At 37.1% G+C, this 20701-nt stretch overlaps 1 protein-coding gene across 3 annotated transcripts in view; it reads right to left on the bottom strand.

Annotated features, from left to right (window-relative positions):
- Positions 1–16120: 16120 nt before the first annotated feature.
- ST6GAL2 (ST6 beta-galactoside alpha-2,6-sialyltransferase 2) overlaps positions 16121–20701 on the bottom strand; it is a 69254-nt gene continuing 64673 nt past the window's right edge. For all 3 annotated transcript variants that reach the window (XM_014055383.2, XM_014055387.2, XM_014055386.2), the window contains one exon: positions 16121–17120. In XM_014055383.2, the coding sequence (XP_013910858.1) occupies positions 16858–17120 (263 nt within the window). In that variant the 3' untranslated portion in view covers positions 16121–16857. The remainder of the gene's footprint in view (positions 17121–20701) is intronic.

The raw sequence follows: 20701 nt of genomic DNA, 5'->3' as shown, positions 1-20701 counted from the left end.
TTGGGCTAAATCATGGTTTAAGTCAAGGACTACTATACTACAGCAAGCATCAGAAAGGTGGTTTACCTATTGTTTATTTAAAATTACTCAGGAGCTGGGAAGTCATTTAACTTATTGCGTTGCTGGGATTAAGGATATTATTATGCAAAATCATGATCCTGAAATATTTTGCAATTGGCTTGCAAGCTAAGACCGTTAATTGAGAAGTTTTTCCACTAAACACAAGTTTCTGTCCTATGAAATAGCACATCTATTTCAAGTAGGAATTCCTTCAACTTCACAGCTTCCTGGAGGTTTGATAAAGATCTGGTTCGTTTGGAAGAAACATCATCAATTTAGCTTGAGTGTATTGTGTTATTCTAATATTTTAATATTGCCATTGTATTTTTATTGTAATTTCGGTACAATGCCTAAAGTTTGATTAGATAAGAGTCTGGGAACAGATTGCATAAATGAATAATATTCCTGCGCTTCTCTTTTAAGACTGTGCATAGGAATGGCTTCAGAAAAAAGAGAGAGAAGCTTTTCCTTTGCAGAGATGTCTTAAGAGAAGACAGGCAGCTCAGTTAAAGACAATGTAAAGCTATTTTATTTTTAAAAAACCCATTTAATTTAAAGAAGCAGGTTAGCATTAAGTGTTAATTTGGTGAAAGATAGACTCTGATGTCTTTATGTAAAGGCAGAGAGAGTACTTTCATAGCACTTGTGGGAAAAATAAATTGCTCTCTTTCTCTTCAAGTTTATTGTCATGCTACAAATGGATGTTGTATCTCCTATTCATCAAAATATTGCCTGCTGAGTATGTTTGAGGAGCAGAATAGGCAGTTGTTCTCTGTTTTCCTAGTCTGAAAGTGATTTGATTATTTCTGCTGTAACCGTTCACACTATGCTGGAGCACCTTAAAGCTACATGACATGAAATTAATTTTGAAGGAACCAAATTAATCTCCAAAACTGAACACTTCAACAAGAGAATAATTATGGAAGCTATCAAAATAGAGAAACACACCCACAACATGAATAAATGTGATGATGCCTCCCGCCGACCAGATATCTGGAAACCAGCCCTGGTAAACAAACGAGCCCCATCCACCACCCAGGTCGTTACAACACAAAACAACAATGGACACACAGCCAGCACCAATCAGCACCAATCTACCAATTATGATACAATAGCAATAGCAATAGCAGTAGACTTATATACCGCTTCATAGGGCTTTCAGCCCTCTCTAAGCGGTTTACAGAGAGTCAGCATATTACCCCCAACAATCTGGGTCCTCATTTTACCCACCTCGGAAGGATGGAAGGCTGAGTCAACCCTGAGCCGGTGAGATTTGAACCGCTGAACTGCTGATCTAGCAGTAGCCTGCAGTGCTGCATTTAACCACTGTGCCACCTCGGCTCAGGCCACATAGCCAATCAATCCACTTACTGAAACAACGCCAGCACTCCACAAATCCCCACCAAGATTTATAGAAAGACGGCAGCTCCGACCATGCTTTAAGCCGAAAACTCCAGCCTGAAGATGGTGAGTGAGACCTTGCCGAAATGTTGCCAAGACAATCTCAATCTTACATGGGAAAATACCCGAATACAACAAGACTATGTATGTATGTATGTATGTATGTATGTATGTATGTATGTATGTATGTATGTATGTTCTGAGATCCTTTTCGGAATAAACAATAGCAAGTGACAGATATTTATATTTATTTATTTATAACATTTATGGGCAACCCATCTTACCTTAAAGTAACTCTGGGGGTGGGGGGCTTACGATTATAAAAAATAAGAACTCTATAAACTAAAACCATAAAGAAAGTAGTACAAAATATCCTATTATATATCCTATTGGATATTTTGTAATCCTATTAGATGATGTTCTGGTTTTTCTAAATATAAAGTCAAATTGTTTATAACTCCCACATGTACAATGCAAAAACAAACAAACAACCTCTTGTAGAACAATCCTATGTAAAAATAATGTGTAGACATTTACATTCAACTAACATAAAAAGTAGAAATTGAAAGGCTTTTGGTGATTTTCCCTTCAGTAAGGGAAAATCGTTTTTTTCTGATTCCACTTGTGACATTATGGGATGGCCCAAAGTGGTGCATTTGGCATTTCTTGTCTATTGATCTCTCTGAACAATCCATTCTTTGGCTCATTTTGATTTAGGATCTGCCTTAGGTAGGATTGAGAATTTGCTTTTGTTGTCCTCATCTGAATTCCATCCTTTCGTGATATTTTTCTCTTGTACAATTTTTGCCTTTCATGGTATGACCTTCATTAGTTTCTGCTCAAAAGCATTTTCCCTCTTTTTAAGGATTTCTGAGGTTCATGTATATAAAAGTTTTCATCTCCTCTAATGCCCTTACAGGTGTGCCTTACATGCTCTCAGAAACTTAGTCACCTTAAGCCTTTTGAGCACTGGACCATGGCTTTCCTGTTTGAAGGATTTAAATTGGTATGCAACAAGCTATATAGTAGCTTCCCTAGTTATCAGTTAAGATTGCATACAAGTGTCAAGGTAGTTTTAGTTTTTCAAGATAAAGAAATGGCATTGTATTACAGTTAAGATGCTAGACTGGTGAGATGCAGATTCTAGTTTTCCCTTGGGCCCATCACTTCTCAAACCCCAAACATGTGCACTAAAGTGTGGTGTAGTATGTATATATCTCCTACAACTAAGCAGGGAAAATATTTCAAAAAGTGCTTTCTAAAGGGCATCAGAATAACCAGTCATATTAATAATTGATTTCTTATTATTTTTGATAACTAAAATCTTGTTCTGGTTGAATGATTTCTCTCTGTTGAACATTGTTAGCTTTTTCTATAGTTTCCTTAACTAGTAACTCTTAGTTATGATAGGGTAGAATGAAATATCAAATATGCAAACCTCTTCCACTGAAGATTTAGCTGGAAGAAGTTATACCTGTTGGGCTGACTGCTTCAGAGCCATTTCCAAATCTCAGGTGTGAAAGAAAGGCTACCTGGAGACATTTCACCTCCTTTTTAATGTTACATTCACTGTGCTGCCCTCTCAGCCAAAACAGAGCATAGCAACATACAGGAATTCAGTAAACGTCACTACTTACCATATATAACAATCACAAGAAAAAATATAGCGTTGCCAAGACATGATAGAAGCATGATATGTTAGGGAGTAATGGGTATCCTGAAGTACCTGGGTTTATTGATTGATTGATTGATCCCATTTGTATCACATCTCACAAAAAGTGACTTTGGCAGTGTACACTGTAAATAAAGAAACAATACATATAAAAACAGATATTTAAAATTAGAAAAAAAGTCAGTATTAGAATTGGAGATTAAAATTAAAAATATGTGAAAAACCCAAGTAGAGAATGTGGGAGTACTTCTACCTCAAAAGTGGAACTTCTAAACAAGTCTCTGGTTACCTGGGATATAACCAGGTCTGGTGGCATAATCAGATCTTGAGGGACTTTCAGAACATCAGAAGTGATGTAGCTAACTTAGTATCCAGGGAGACTATATTCCATAAGGCCGGTGCCACAACAGAGAAAGACCACGGCCTCAAACCCACCAAACGTAGATCCCTGGCAAATGATAAAGTATATGCTTTATGAAAGTGCTGATATGCAATGTCAAAGGCATTTATTTATTTATTTATAAAATGTATAAATGCCACCCATCTCGAATCCAATGTCTCTGGGCAGCTTTTGATTTGGGAGGGGTTGTAATTCCTTCAGCTGAATTTTAGGTATTTGTACTATAGGGATTATTCCCAAAAGATTGTTGATTGCTTTGAATAATACTGTAGTGCATTCTTTATAATACCAGGGGTCATGTTGCCGGTACTAAATGAATACATACATAATAAACATAGATTATCTTTGTGATCTCCAGACATTGAGCAACATAGATGATTCAGATATAAAATCATAGCTGTACCTATGGTTTCTTTTCCTTCATAGCTGTGTCCAGAACTTTGACCCAATCTTAGTTTACTAATTAGGATATTAGGACAATTAAATGTTGATTTTGATTCATATCTTACCAAGTAATGCAAGATTAAAACATAGTTTGCAGATTCCAAATGCAAAAGCATTTAAGATGTTCCTTAAACCAAAATCCTTATAAGCCAGGCTACGTTTCATCTATAGCTTTATTTATTTATTTATTTATTTATTTATTTATTTATTTATTTATTTATTTATTTATTTATTTATTTATTTTTCATAAAATAAATTCTACTTTCTTGTTAACTAGAAGCTTTTTGAAAACTAGAAAGCCCAGTTCATGCTTGTTGAGTCACAAAAAGTCTTACACATATTGTTTTGAATCAAGTATACGCCCCCCATTAGTTAAGAATTTCCACCATGTTCCAAAAGGCATATTGTCACCTACTGTCCCTGTTCACATTTTTTAGTATATATGCCTCCAATAGTATGCATGCCTGTATCATGTGCTATTTTTTTTTTTTGAGAAAAAAATCAATTTAGGGCACCGAGCTTCATTACTTGCTCTCACAAATTGCATACATAATGCTTGAACTATCATGTGAAGCAGTGGTGGGTTGCTCTTACCGTCGCTAGTGGTATGCTGCTCGTGGTTTGTTCGTGCATGCGCTTGACGTGCATGCACCGGACGTGCCCTGTGCATGACATGTGTTGTGCACGTGCCTAACATGGGCTGCGCACGCATGCACACTCCACCGCCCCTGCGACACCTAGCTGCTTATCGGAGGTCATGCATGTGCTGCATGCTATACGTGCGTGCATAATTGGCCCTGTTCTTTCAAAAACAGGTATGGAACGCGGGCGGGCAGGTGGGCCAAACGAGCCACTGTACTGGTATGGCGCCGCTGCTCCCAACTACTACCGGTATTGCTGTACCGGGCCATACTAGTTGGAACCCATCACTGATGTGAAATACTTACCAAGTAGTTCATTCCACTTCTGAACTACTGTTATGTTATTTTATTGTAAGGTCCCAAAAACCAAGAACGACATGTACTTGTTTTCTTTATTCACCTATAGATGAAATCTTGCCAGATTAAAGCAATTATTTGCATAACCACAGGTACACTCTGGAAAAAGCTAGGGAGGAGCTGTTTAACTTCCTGTCAATTGAACTTTCTAAGCTCCACTGTCTCTTTGTCCTCTGAAAAGCAGCCCCTCCCCCTGAGAATGCAGACTACAGTAAGTTTCATCACAGTTATGTTTTTTTCTAATGTTCAAGTAGAATCTCTTTTCTTGCAACTCAAGAAAGCTGGTGTTGTGTCCTGCATTGTGGGTCTGAAGAAAACAATATTTGACTTTCTACAAGTTGTTTCTTGAAAGTGCTATTATTTCCCTGTTGGATTGTCTGAAGATTTTCCTTCCATACTTTCTAATATTTTGTTTTTGTCCCCTAATCCAATGGTTCTTAAACTTGGAGGCTATATCTGGAAGTTATGGACAAATTTGTAATTGCTTGTTTGTGGGTTAAAAATTCAGTTTGGGAATGCCTCTACTGACATGTTTATGTGTAATGGGCAGCAAAAGGTAACTTTGAGGAACAGGAGGAAAAGATACAACCAAGAAAATGGTCAGATAAAAGAAATCTGAGTCCAACTCAGAAATGCAATTTAAGAAAGCACATCAGATTTGGCCTTCCCTAGTTCTCTTGAAGTTAAAGAGAGGGATGAAGGACACACAATTAGATGTGAGATTCTGTGACAAAAGCTTTGTAATAACACCAGTTTTTGTTTGGGAGTCTTTGGTTTACAAGTTTGGATTACATTGGAAGTCTAACATTAGGTAAAATGTGTGTGCCTGTGTGTATGTGATGGCATTATTCAATATGAGGAAAAGGGATAATTGACCCAGTTTAAGAACCACTGCCCTGCTTACTTAGTGCTAGCCTTGTATGTAACTTTTCTTATATTTCTGCATTTAAAAAAAACTGTGATGCTCAGAATTCGACTCAATTTTGGAGATTAGATCTAACTAATGCTGAATATAGAGAAACTAACTCTTTTTGTGGGTTGGAAATTTTACTTTGACAAGCACTTTGCATTTGCTGAAATTGCATTCTGGATGTATTAAACCAAGAACAAAACTTCGTAAGGAATTATGAGGACCATTCATTGCAGGAAAATTGAGTTACAATGCACACATAAGGGAAAATATCCTTTTGACACTAGGGACTGCTGATGAATGTTCTATTTTAATATATTATCATTATTCCCTGTGGTAGACAGGAGGCAATAAAGTCAGGCTTCAATGGTTAATGGCTAATTATGGTTAATGTTTCATTGAGTTGCTAATTAGAAATAATTAACAACAAATAGTTTGGAGACCAGTGATCTAGTTCATTTTCAAAATTAAATTAGATGCAATAGAATTAATGATTAATGGAGCAATACCACCAGAGGCAGATCACTAAATAGATTAGCTCTCATAGTCAAGGTATCATGGGCTCATGATAGTAAGGTGGAAAGAAACTTAGCGTGTTTTCCCGAAAATAAGACAGGGTCTTATTTTCTTTTGACCCCCAAATATTCCTTGGGCTTATTATCGGGAGTGGGGGCTTATTGGTTTGTGGTTGCTGGGTGGCTGCTCTCTTGCGAACGGGTGTCTGAAGATCTGGGCACAGCCTCAGGGGCAAACGCCTGTGTTGTGCTGTCACAGCAGCCATGAGGTGACCATGCTCACAAGCAGCCTCCCGGCATCCCACCTTTCTAGCCGGGCAGAGCGCCACTCACCGACCCAGTAATATCCCAGAGGCACTAAGCCACGTGACGCTCTGCCCGGCTGGAAAGGGAGGTTGTGCGAGTGCCTGTTCCACCTCAGCTCGTGTGCCTCCCAGCCTCACCATGCCCTGGCCCAGCTCTCCCTGCAGGGCCAGGGCACCGCCGCCACTGTGGCTCTCTCAGCATAACTGTCCCATCAGAGTCGTCCAACAGCCAGCCCACACTCATAGAGCATAGACCCAGAGCGACTGCTGCCGGAAGACTCGGAAGCAGATCTCTGGAGTTTGGAAGCTGGTTATGCTTGGAGTGCGGCAGTGGCAGCAGCGCAGCGACGCCAGCGCCCGGGCCCTGCAGGGAGAGCTGGGCCAGGGCATGGTGAGGCTAGGAGGCACGTGAGCTGGGGGGGGGAAGGTGCTTGCACAACCTCCCTTTCCAGGCAGGCAGAGTGGCTTAGTGCCTTTGGGATATTACTGGGTCGGTGAGTGGTGTTCTGCCTGGCTGGAAAGGGGGGGGAGTTGCTGGGCAACTGCTCATGAGAGCAGCCACCTGGAAACCCCCCATTCCAGCTGGGCACAGCGCCACTCACCAGCCTAGGGTATTTCAAAGGTGGCAAGCAATGTGAGCACCTTTGCCCCCCTCCCCCGGCTCCTGCAGCTTGGCGGCTTCAGGATTCTCTAGGTTGGTGAATGGTGCTCTGCCTGGCTGGAGGTGGGGTTGTTGAGGGGGCTTATTTTCAGGGGAGGGCATATATTTTTGCCCAACCAAAAAATATGGCATGGCCTTATTATCAAGACATATCGTAGTTTCAGGGAAACACAGTAGTAGAATTATCACCCTTCCCATTGATTTCGTGAAGACAGAATGGATGTTAATCTGTGGGCATAAAGGGGACCTAAACTAGATTGGATCTATTTTAGAGGGTTCTTGAGCTTTATGCAGGAGCTACTGGGGTGGGGGGGGTGGGGTATAAAGCCTAGGTTTTCTTCTTTGAAGCCAATACTTCTTCTGCCCACTACAAAGGGACATCCAAATATTTTATAATTTAATATTCCAAATTTTACAGCACATCACCCCTCTATTAGTTATCGCCTTATATATTTGTGGATCAACAAAGATTTTAGATACCAAAATACATTAAAAAAATAGTTCAGCTTATGTGACAATGGGAATATCTGTTAGTATATATCAGAGGTGTCAAACTTGCAATGTCACGTCATTACATGATGTATCACGACTTTTTTCTTTGCTAAACTTGGGATGAGCATGGCCAGTGCAATGACACATCCAAGCCACAGGCAACCCTGGTATATATGATAGGTTTTCCTTTAACTTTTAAAAAAGTACCCATATGTCCTGTATATACTTATGGATAAGGCCACCTGTGGATAAGCAGACCCTACATTTTTAAGCAAAGTATCATGGAAAATGTGCCACCTGTGCAGAAGCCAATTTTAAAAATTAAAACATACATTTAGAGTAGGGGTGTTAATCTCACGTTTGTGGAGTCACGTGACACATTGGGACTTTTTTCCTCCTTCACTAAGATGGGTGTGGATGGCCAGTGCATAACACATCCGGCCCACGGGCTGTGAGTTTTAACAGTCCTGATTTAGAGGGTCAGCATATCTGAAAATGGAGCATTTTTCACTTATTTATTATACAAATTTATATGGTTTCCCAACTCACTGACATTGTGCTGCTTGCAAAATTAACATTTTAAATGGTCTTTAATTTTTTAAAAAAATAATGTTTAAAAATGTAACATTTAATTTTTTTAAAATATTTAACATAAATTTTTTATTGGCATTTAATTTCCCCATGGTATTTTGGTTAAACATTTGAGGCTCAGCTTATCTGCAGATGTACACAAGTATATACATTAATTCTATTGCACCTAAATTAATTTAGAAAATTGACCAGCTCACTGGTCTCCAAACCATTTGATGTTAATTAGTTCTAATTAGTAACTCATGAAACATTTACAATATTTTATCCTTGAAGATGCATTTATCTGTGTCTCTGGGCAGTTAACAAGGATTCAGACAGCCTTGACAGGCTAAAATAACAAAAGTCCAGTGGCCATATTAGAGTAAAACTGAAGCCAACTCCAGACAATTCTATCATATCATTCAACCTTTTCCCTGGTAGGTAACCCAAAAGGCTAAGAGAAGGGCCATGTCTTCAGTGCTGTTTTGAAGGCAGGTGACATTGAGCTGGATTGTGGATAACTAGCTGTTTTGTAGCCCGGGGAGTGAGGAGAAGTAGCTGATATCTAGCCCAGGCAATTTAACTTCTTCAAGCTAAATAAGGAAACAATTAGTGCTTCTAATTTACAAAAAAAGAACTTTATTTACAAGAAAATCTATACACTATTCATACATAAAAATATATAAAATCAAAATAGAAAATACAAAAGTGTTAAAATGTATACAAACACTTTTTAAAAACATGACTCCTGGAAAATCTCAATCTTTCATTTCTTGAAGAGTGTACATTCACTTAAAAATCATCATACAAAATAATCATCAAGGCTATTAAAAAGTACACAGTTTTCTACTGAATAACTCAGCAACTAGATTTAAAGAATTCAGTTCACAGATAATAATTTAAGAACAAATTTCAACTCATGCATTGTATGCAAAGTTGCATGAAGAGAAAGGTAGCTTTGTGCAACTCACTTATCTTACTTCTTGCTGTAGCTTTCTATCCCCCCACAAAGGTCTTTCCACAGAATATCAAACTGAATATTACTAGCTACATCTTGGAGAGTTGCAGTGGGAAGTAGAAAATTCAACAGAGAAAGATTCCCAACAAGAGCAATTCTCCTAACACAGTCCATTCTATTCAGTAGAATTCAGCCATGAATTGAGGCCATTTGTTTTGTTTTCCAAAAGGAAGAGTTTGCTGCATGAACAAGCCTTGATCTAACCATATAGGATACAGTCCTTTATTAAGCAACAGAAAATTGCAATATTAAAAGTTAGTTCCATAAACTTTCAAGAAGCATCAGTTACTAAAATCTAAATCAGTTATTAAGGTATTTTTTTTGCTACACTGAAGACAGTATTATGACCAATTCTATTTCGGTAAGGGAAATTTATTAAAAAAATAACACAGTGAAATTCATTTATTTCCAAATAACAGAATACCAGGTGAAAAGAAGTTGGATATTAAATGCAATTCAATTGATATTTAATTTATCTTTGTAATATGTAGATGGTTGAGCTTCTGAAGTCTACAAAAAACAGTAATCTGAATTTCCAGTACCAGCTTCTACATGCTCAGCTGGAATACTAGAAAACCACATTGGCATACTTTTTAATATACATGCCTGTGTATTTAAACTGGTAAAAAGTATGGGTTGTAATCAACTCTGACTTGCATTACCTAGTTCAAGGTTTAATCTGTGACTAGAATAATTTTTGAATAGAGTTCAAACCAGCACATTTTTCAAGTGCTAAGTATCATATAGAGCCAGAATATTTTCCAATACAGGTAGTCCTACTTAACAACTACCTTGTTGTTTTATCACACTTACAATTGTTGCAATGTCCCACAATTATGAGATTGCCATTTGTTGACTTCCAACAACTAGAGCCAATGGAGGAAGCCAGCAATAAATCTGCAAGTCAAATCACATGATGTTTTGCATAATGACCAGAGGTGATTCACTTAATGACTGTGGTGGAAATGAGGTTGTAAGCCCCTCATGGTCACATGATGTATTGCATAATGACTGCATTGCTTAGCAACAGTTATGGTTGTTACGCAAGGACTACCTGTACATTCATTAATATTTTATATTTAATAATCTTACTTTATTTTAATAATATTAATGCATATCTTTTATTAACACATATCTTTTTTTCAATCTATACATAATACTAATATCTGCTTCAGATATTTGACTTAAGGATGAAAGACATAACCACAGGGCTGACATGGTATCTTTGGCCCAGTTGAAATATGGTGTAAAGTATGAAATATAAGTCTGATGCTCTGTGGCTACAAAACCTCTTCAAGCAAGTCTTTACATTCTGAAATCTAGTTTTCCATGATTGCCTTAAAATTAGTCCAAATTGTTCTGCTTGCTTTTAAAAATTCATGTATGAGAAAAAGCTAAGACTAAAACATTGCAAGCACACATTTCACCTCATTACACATAAGTAAGTATAATCTTTATTGTCATTGTACTTAAATACAACGAAATATTTACAGCTCAGACCCCGCCCTTTGGCAATAAATACCACTGGCTCTACTAGATGATACTTTCAAATAAGTGTGCTTAGATGTATTCATTAAAGTTTAAATTCAGTCATTTGGATGAAACTCCTTTAAATCTAGCTGTTTTATACTGTATTTCTCATCATTTCCATTCCAGTAATTGGGGATGATAGAAACTAGAGGCCAAAATACTAGATGACATTTGTCAAGGTTGTGCTAACCATAGTTTAATTATCTGGAACGAGGCTATTTATATATGGACATAAACACTCCCCCCCCCCTGTACTTTACTATGTTACCAAAGGATCAATTATGTTAAATTTAAACCAGGCTAATCATCTGCAGCAATAGAGCTATTTTTCATGGCCCCTAAATTTAGTTCCTAAAAAAGTGTTATGGTTTCCTGCTGCTTTGTTGATGTCAACACTGATAGCATAAGTAGGTAAATTTCACATAATTATCAAAGATTTTGCTTTTAAGAAAACTTCATCCAAAAATAACAAAGAAATTCCTTGCTCTGTCCTGGATTGTGACAACTATCTATAATTTAAACTAACAATAATTTGCACTTTTCATACATACAGATGTGCAGTAATGACAAACTATGGTGACTTTAAGCAAGAGTGATCTCATCACTCCACCAGAAGGAAAAAACACAGCACTGAAGCTAAGACTTATTATTGCCTGTTATGTACATGAGATGTGATCATATTAACATATTTAATTATAATTAAAGTAGTGGAAATTTAGTTGTCCTGTCCTCAGTCATTTACTGTATTTTTCGTTCCATAAGACGCACTCCCATGCCCCCTCAAAGTGGGTGGAAATGTCTGTGCATCTTATGAAGTGAATAGTGTCAGTGCCACCTGGAACAGCTGATCGGCAATATTCTGGGAGGCTGATCCAACCGCTGATTAGCTGCTCAATGGTGAAGACTCCAGAGTTCCCCAGTGGAGGCAACAGACATGGAGGAGGAAGCAATGGTGGCATTTCTGGTCGGCCAGGCCGCTAATTGGCAGGGCTAGGGGAACCGGGATCCAGCTGTCGCTCAGCTGACTGGTAGTGGGTGCAATGGAGTGGAATATTTTTCTCCTTGTTTTCCTCCTCTAAACCTAGGTGTGTCTTATGGAGTGAAAAATATGGTACTTCTTTGTACCAACTTTATCCACTGTTTGGCAGGCTATCCTGGGATAACAACAGAAGGGGCAAGCAACTTTTTTGGCTTGAAAAAAATTGTGCATCCTGACTGCCATGATATAAAGAAGTTGTTGAAACTCTAGAAAGAGTGAAGAGAAAAGCAACAAAAATGATTAAGGGATTGCAGGCTAAAACATACGAAGAATGGTCGCAGAAATTAGATATGTTTAGTTTAATGAAAAGAAGGACTATGGGTGATATGATAGCAGTGTTCTAATATCTCAGGGGCTGCCACAAAAAGAAGTAGTCAACTAAGCACTTGAAGACAGAACAAGAAGCAATGGATGGGAACTAATCAAGGAGAGAAGCAACCTAGAATTAAAGAGAAATTTTGTGACAGTACAATTAATCAGTGAAATGAGTTGCCTCCAGATGTTGTGGGTGCTCCAACACTGGATATTTTTAGGAAGAGGTATAAAGTTACTTGTTTGAGTAGGGGTTTGGAGTAGAAGACCTCCAGGGTCCTTTCCAAGTCTGACATTCTGATTTAAAGTTATGATTTAAATGTTATATTTGCTTGTTACATCAACATCAATATTTTTCTCTTGGAATTCAAAGCAACATACACAGTATTGTTCTTCAACTTAACTCCCTCTACAACAACTCTTTTGAGGCTAACAACTAGCCCAAAGTCATCCAGGGACTTTCTGTACTAATCCCACTATTATATAACTGAAATGATACTAAATACTTCTCATCTTCCAATTTTTGTAATTGCCTCAAGATTAAGATTAACTTTCTATTTGAAAGTAAATCCTTTTGAGAATACTAGAATATTATCTCTAGAACTAAACCCAGGAAAACTCTTCTGATTCATAAGAAGGCATTGTTTATATATGAATAGGGCTATTTGTACTCATTATTAAAAGTAATTAAATTTTCAGAGTTCAAGGCTACTCAGGTTCCACCAGAGAAATTGAATCAGAAACTTAACTAAGCAACACTGTGGATTCTGTGAAGACCACACAGAGCACACAATTCCTCTCCCAGGCCAATGAAAAATCTTATCTGGTCACCCTTGACTTCTAAAATTCTAACGAACAGTGACCCCTCTTTCAATTTATCTTGAATGTCTAATCTTGTATGCAAGAACTCTATCTTTTAACATCATAAAAGCTGAAATTCATAGGAAACTGGATTCTACTTCTAAAGTGGGTTTTACTCTTTTTAAGTGCCCAGACAGAATAAGAGAACAGATGTTGGATATAAACTATGATTAAAAAACAAGATTTCAGAAAGCAAGGCTAATGGGAAGACCAATGATAGCTTAAATACGCCTTCAAATTATGTATAAGATTAGAAGAATACAATTTAATGAATATTGTCTTTTTGTCTAGCAACGAAAAATTGGCTCAATAGTTCATTCCCTGCAATATACATAAAAACATTTCAATTTCACCATTTGAAGGCATTATTTATAAAAATCGAGAGCACCACATTAAAAAATTCACAGTGGAAAGTATAGACCATAAAATAACAGAAAATGAATCATTTATCAAAAGAGTTGAGTGCAGCTTTTCACCTGTATCATTATCAATACAGAGATAAGTGAGGCTATCAGAATAGTCTTTGTGTCAACTGAAACTTACCTTTCCAATCAATCCCTGCCTTTAAAAAACATTACAGGTAGTCCTTGACTTACAACCATTCATTTAATGACCAAAGTTACAATGGCACTTAAAAAGTGACTTATGACCAGTTCTCACACTTATGACTGTTGCAGTATCCCCACAGACACCCAATAAAACTTGAGCGTGTATTTATGATGGTTGCAGCGACCCAGGGTCCTGGAATTGTCGTTTGCAAATCAATGAGGAAGGCCAAATTTGCTTAACAAATACATGACTCACTTAACTGTAAGTCATGTTAACTTTTGCCATGGCAAAAAGGTCATTAAATAGAACAGGACTTACTTAACAACTACCTTGCTTAGCAGCAGAAATGCTGGCCTCAATTGTGGCTATAAGTGAAGAACTACCTGTATTTGTTCTTTAAACTAGCAAATAAAGTGAACTCTTAAACAGAATTTACATGTGTTTGTGAGATTTTTCACTGAATTATAGTACAAATGTTTATAATGCAGTATTTATAGATAAACCAAAATGCACGTTTGTGCATGCTCTCTCTTTCCCTCTCTTTGTATATGTAGTAAGGTGACCTAAAAATATACACGTTCTATTTAACATTTAGTTCACATTCATTTACTGTCTCAAAAGAAATAAACTTCCAATAATCTGTAATTCATTCTGTTTTCTTCTACTCATGACATTTAAAAAAAATAGTAACACAGAATTAGAAAGAACAGAGTGTCACACCAATATCCTCCTGTTCTTTTTCTCTTATTTCTCCCCCTGGATTACATAGGAGTAAAATACACAGGAGCTCTTCTCTTGTAAAACCAATAATCTCAGAAGAAGAGTCAAGAATATACAGTATACCGGTATATATATTTCTAAACTTCACAGCCTAAGGCTATTGTAATTGATAGAATAAACAACCACAACTTAAATGGAAGAAGTGGTTGCATTGGAATATTTTAAATAGTGACATAAGAAATCAAGTTTAGTTCAAAAGGAAGATCATGGCATCCATAAGTTTATGCTAGTCCATATTTGGAAAACAAGCAATACGTGGAAAAAGACCATTTGGCACTATATACTGAATAAAAATCCTTTTAGGAATATCACATGACACTTGGTTAAAGTGACTGCTCAAAGTATACTGCCATATATCAAATGATACTTAAAAAAAAATAAAGCCTGCTTTGGCTGCTTATTGGTAAAAAGCAGCAGGTGCACAAACTCAGCTGAATGCACATTATTAAAAAGAGCATGTTTATTAAAGAACAGAATGTACAATTGGCCATTTTTTTCCCATCAGGCCTGCTTATGATTCAGCGCATGTCATAAAAATGTGTGCTAGGCACATTATTTTAGTTACCATATTTTTCGGCATATAGGACGCACCAGAGTATAAGATGACCAAGATTCTGAAGGGGCAAATTTTTTTAAAAAAGGTTTTGCACTCTGCAGATGTCCCAAAAAGGGCCCATTTTTCAGAAAAAATGGGCCTATTTTTTGTCAAAAAAAGGGCATGCATAGCCTTTAGGAGGCTTATAGAGTGCTCCTGCGGGCTGGGATGAGGCAAAAACAAACAAAAATACGGCCCATTTTTTGCTCATTTTTGCCCTCCCAAGCCCCCAGAAGCACTCTAGAAGCCTCCTAAAGGCTATGCATGGCCATTTTAGTAAACAATAGTGTTTCCTGTGTGGTTCTTAAACACCAACCTTTTTCATCTTGACCCAAACTAATTTTTAAAACGTTCCAATTTTAGTCAGGGTACAAAGTAAATATTTTTGGTAATGCCAAATACTCACTTGCAATTAGGCAAGGCAGCTCAACAGATCTTCATATTTAAGAAAATGGTTAGCTAATGCCCAAATATTGGATTCAGAGGAAGTCTCTGTCTCCATAGGGGTCTATAAGCTTTAAGCTCTACATCTGAATTTCGCTGAGGCATCAACTTGTTTGTTTTTGGAATAAAAATGGACAATTGATTAGATGTAGTTTGTTCTAATAAACATTTTTCAATGATCCATATCAATATCAATTTCGATATATATTTTGCCTGCTCAGAACCTGGACCAATCGTCAAAGGCAAAAGTAACACTTTAATATTCCTCAATCAGTATAAGCTGCTTTACAGAAAACAACCTGCTTCATAGATCACTGATCCATCTAATCCAGGGGTGTGAAACTCACGTTGTCACACTGTCGTATTGTGATTTTCCCCCCCTTTGCTAAAACGGGGGTGGACGTGGTCAGCGCATGATGCATCCAGTCCAACGGCCAGGAGTTTGAAACCCCTGATCTAATCCAATACTTATTGGCAATAGTTAGATTCCCCCCCCCCCCTCTAGCCTTAGCTGGAGATGCTGGAATTTAACTTGGAATCTCCTGCATACAAACCATGCTCTTTTCCACTGTGCAGGATCTTTTTTGCCCCTGTGAATTTTTAGAGTGTTTTTTGGCTAATGCATCAGGTCAAAATAATAAATTGTTTTCTGAAATAATAGGTAGTTTCTCTTTTGTCACTATTTCCTATATATCTATAAATCTCTATATATATATATTTAATCAAATAGTCTTAATTTTAAAATAGACTAGCATAAAATATTTATAAGACAGGGATGCCATGTTCTAGCACTAGACAAAAAATTGAATGAAAAGAATATGGCCAATTGTATTAAATACACATCCAGTTTTTGTTCTTTTTATTGTTCTTGTTTTAATTTTTTTAGAATAGGGAAAGGATAGAAATCCTAGGTTAGAACTGTTTGCTATGATTCCATTTTTATTTTGTTCTAAGAACTGTTTTATTGGATTACACTAAACTAATAAAATGCTTCTTCTAAAAGGCTTTAATCTGCCACATGTAAGTAAAAATGTTGATGTTTTCTGGCAAACCACATATAAATACCCAAGTTTATTTTCACTATATTTTGCATTTCTCAAAAAGCTACATCTTTAAAAAAACACACCTTACAAAGAAATAATAAGAGGCCCTAGAAACAAGAATTTCCATCATGCCTGCTACTTAACTACACACTGTAGACTAAAGACTGGTTAGTCTAGGATCCATTTTTCAAGTATTTCTGCTATTTATCAGTATGACTATAGCATCTTATTGCACATTGTTTGAGAAAGATATCATTCTTATGGGAACCAGAATCGTTGTCGGCATCTTGCTGACCGAAACCCTGGCAAAATCACTTTTCCTTTCCGATATAAATCCTCCTTGAGTCCTGTGTTCATCCTCTGCACCAGCAGTTTCTCATAAAGCAGAGGGTGATAAGCCCCCAAGGTACAAGCTGCATCATGATAGTGTTCATGATAGTGGCAAAGATCAGTTTGTCGGATGGATGGAATATATTCGTACACATGGACTTCACTGCACATGGACATCATGATGAAAATCCCTAAAAATAAAGTACAAAACATTTTATCGTACCCTGTTATTAATATACATGTTTGGTTACCAAGACAAAATAATGCTTCAACCTGGTTATAATAGCAACCACCAGAAACCAGAGTCACCAACACATCAGGATGACGCTAGATTTGGGAGCATGAAGTATAGCATAAACAGGAAAATAACATAACTGTGTATTAGAATAAAAAGTAGAATATGGTACTAAATTCTGTGCTGCAAGATAAGCATATTCCTTGGATTTATTAAAATACTAGCAAATCTCTGCATTATTTTTAATCAACAAGGCATTATATTTTCTCATCTGACTTTAAGGATAAATGGGATCTATAAAATGTGCCTATAAAATCTCTTGAATAAAGAAGTCCCCAATTTACAACTGATAATCATTTTCTATTTCTTATTTTATTTAAAAAAAGTTAAAATGAAAAACACCAAGAATTAAAAAAACAAAAAACCCATTAAACAAACAAGACATTAAAAAACTGCACTAACTCACCTACACCTATTATCCTCCCAGTTGAATACTGATAAATATATTAACAATATTAATGTCCTATGAAAGACTCCCATATGTTTAAACTATTAATTCTATTTGCAGATTATTAACCTGTCATCTACCTACTATATTAATGACAAAATAATTAACAGGTAAAACAATAATAAAACAGTAAGATAAAAATTTCAAAATTTTCAGTGAACAGTTATTGCAATCAACTTGTATAAAATTTACCACTGCTTCTTATCTATCCCAAATCATCTGGCTCAGCTTTCAAAGTTCTGATGGACCTTCCCATGGCAACATATGACTCAATCCCGAAGTTCCAATGACTGCCCACAGTCACATAACCACATTTTGAGTGCATGACCATTGACCTGCATTTATGGCCATTTGCAGCATCCCACAGTCATGTGACTGAGCTTTAAAATGTTTTTAAAGAAAACCAGCATATAACCAACCACTGATTGGCTTAACCATTGCAGAACAGGTAAAATTAGATTGGTCACTGGGTAACTCTCTACAATCATCACAATTTAAGACTGAAACGGGCAGGCTCCACTACTGTTGTAAGTTGAGGACAACTTGTATGTAAACAATTATACTTTGAATTGAAACTATGATAAAAGCAAAGATATGAAAAAATAAAGTTGAACCTTTCTGTTTATAACTCAGTTGGATATCAGTACATGGAAAACATTATCTGAATTGTCTTTTCATTAAGAATGCGGCAACATTTGCTGACAGTGAATGCAACTTGTTGACAATTGGTCCTTTATCTTTCAGTATTTTTCCATTTTTATTCACAAAATTAAAATACAAACTCAAAGTAAAAAAACGCAAGAATAAAGCAAAACTAAACAAGACATTAAAAGGTTCATAAAAACAACATATACGCATAGATTGTCTCCCTAGTTGAATCCTTATATATGTCAAGAATAACATTTGCTGACAGTGAATGCAACTTGTTAACAGCTGCATCCTTTTGTAGCAGCTCAGCTACAGGACGTATCCACTTTCTGACAGCTCACAACATTGGAAGTGCCCTTCTGATCGGACCTCTGGCCCATCTAGTCCAGTAATCTCTTCTTGGCTAACCAATTGCCCAAGGAAGCCCAGATCATTCATTCATCCAGAATGTAGGCAATAGTAATTCAATAAAGATATTTCTGGAAATGTTTGTTTGGAAAATTATGCTTGTCTTCCAAATTCTTGGTTCTCTTACCCAGACATGCTTGGTTATAATGTTGATTTTAAAAAAAACTGGGGTTACAGGTTCCATACTCAGAGGAGTCAATTCTTTTTTGATTCTTGGGACGTAACTCTAGATGAATGGATTACTTTGAAGGCTTTCTTGATTCCTCCTTAATTAGCTAGAGGATCTTTGAGGGCTATTGAGTCTTGCTTTGATTAGCCTATCTACCTTATGATGACAATGTTTCATGGGCAGATTTTGTCGCCAAGGCTATAGATTGGCTAAGATGCCCTTGTGGGGGATTCAGGGAGCAACATGACAGTCTGAAAATGTCTGGACGCCACAGAAAGACATTTCTTTTGCTTACAGGGTCTTCTACACAGCAGATTTAAGATGCTTGAATCCAGTGGTGGGATTCAAATAATTTAACAACTGGTTCCCTGCCCTAGTGACCAGCCGGGTAGGTGGGGCTTGGTGGTCATATGACTGGGTGGGCGTGGCCAACTCAACGTCACTCATGTTGATGGGTGCTTCACCTTAGCTGTTACAATGTAGTAAGGGTTAACCGGAGAGGCAGTTCTGTAAGCAGGGCAATAAAGATTAGGCTAGAAACAACACCAGAATGTTTCCTTCCTGCCTTCCTTACAGGATTAGCCCTGTGAAGTGGAAAAAAACAAAATGAGTTTTCTTCCAATAACCAGTTCTCCAAACTGCTTAGAAAGTTAACAACTGGTTCTCCCAAATAGGCGCAAAATGGCTGAATCCCACCACTGCTTGAATCCCATGAGAAACCCCTTTCTGGATTCCAATTCTTTCCTCAGTTTTGTAATTAGAGCTTCAGAGTGGTTTTCTCCTTTTTACTGCATACAATATCACTAGAACTGTAAGACAAAGTTATGGGGGAGTGCACACAAAGTATCTCTTCCAGATGAGAAAAGGAAGAAGAGAACTGCTTTTCATGGCTCTGCTGATATGGACCGAGGTGATTACGGAAATGTTTTACATTTTGTTCCTATACTGATTCAACATGCAATATAGCAAAGAAATCAGTAGACTCCCATCAGTGGAAGTTGTTAAATGTAACCCACCTGCTAAGCATACAGATGATTCTGTTTGGGCTATTATAGCCTTTCAAAGTTGGCATGTGATTCCTTTACCACGTGTGTGTGGCGATTGAATATTTTCAGACAGATTATCTCTCTCTCAGAAAATATGCATGGAGGGTAGCATAACTAATGTAAGAACTATTAATTTCCTTGGACCTGAGCTATCCAAACTCCCCCTTTTGCAAAATAGAAAGTAGCAATATAATTTCTAATACTTTAATGCCTACAATGCCATATTTGCCAATATTTTAATGCTCATTGCTCAGTGCAGTGTAATCAACTGAAAATTTAATATTTATTTAAAATAATGTATAATTCCTGTTATTTCTGTTCTACAGAGTTAACCAAAGACCAGTGACGTGCAGTCAGGGGAGGCAGGGCCTCACCACTGTCATCATGAAAAGAAAAAAAAATGTAAAAGGAAAAAGGCTGAGGTAGTTGCTGCCAGAGTCACAGTGGATGACTCTGCTTAGTGCTTAACTGTTTAAAAAAGCCTCTAAAAACACCCTCTACAGGAGGTGGAAGAACCACGTGCCTCATTTAGTCTATCTTTATGATCATTTGAGCAGAGTTAAGCAAGGGTTAAAAGCCAAAAATTTCTTATGTAGATGAGGCACTTGGTTCTCTTGCCTCCTCCTGTAGAGGGCGTTTTTAGAGGCTTTTTTAAACAGTTAAGCAGAGTCATCCATTGGGGACTCTGGCAGCAGCTAACCCAGCCTGACCTCAGCAGCTCTTGCCTTTTTCCTTTTACATTTTTACATTTTCATCAT

Source organism: Thamnophis sirtalis, unplaced genomic scaffold (assembly GCF_051295495.1).
Source record: "Thamnophis sirtalis isolate CommonGarterSnake01/CBP01778 unplaced genomic scaffold, rThaSir2_p1.2 scaffold_12, whole genome shotgun sequence".
NCBI lineage: Eukaryota > Metazoa > Chordata > Lepidosauria > Squamata > Natricidae > Thamnophis > Thamnophis sirtalis.
Note: the sequence above shows the minus strand (reverse complement) of the source record. Positions and strands in the feature narration are given on the sequence as shown.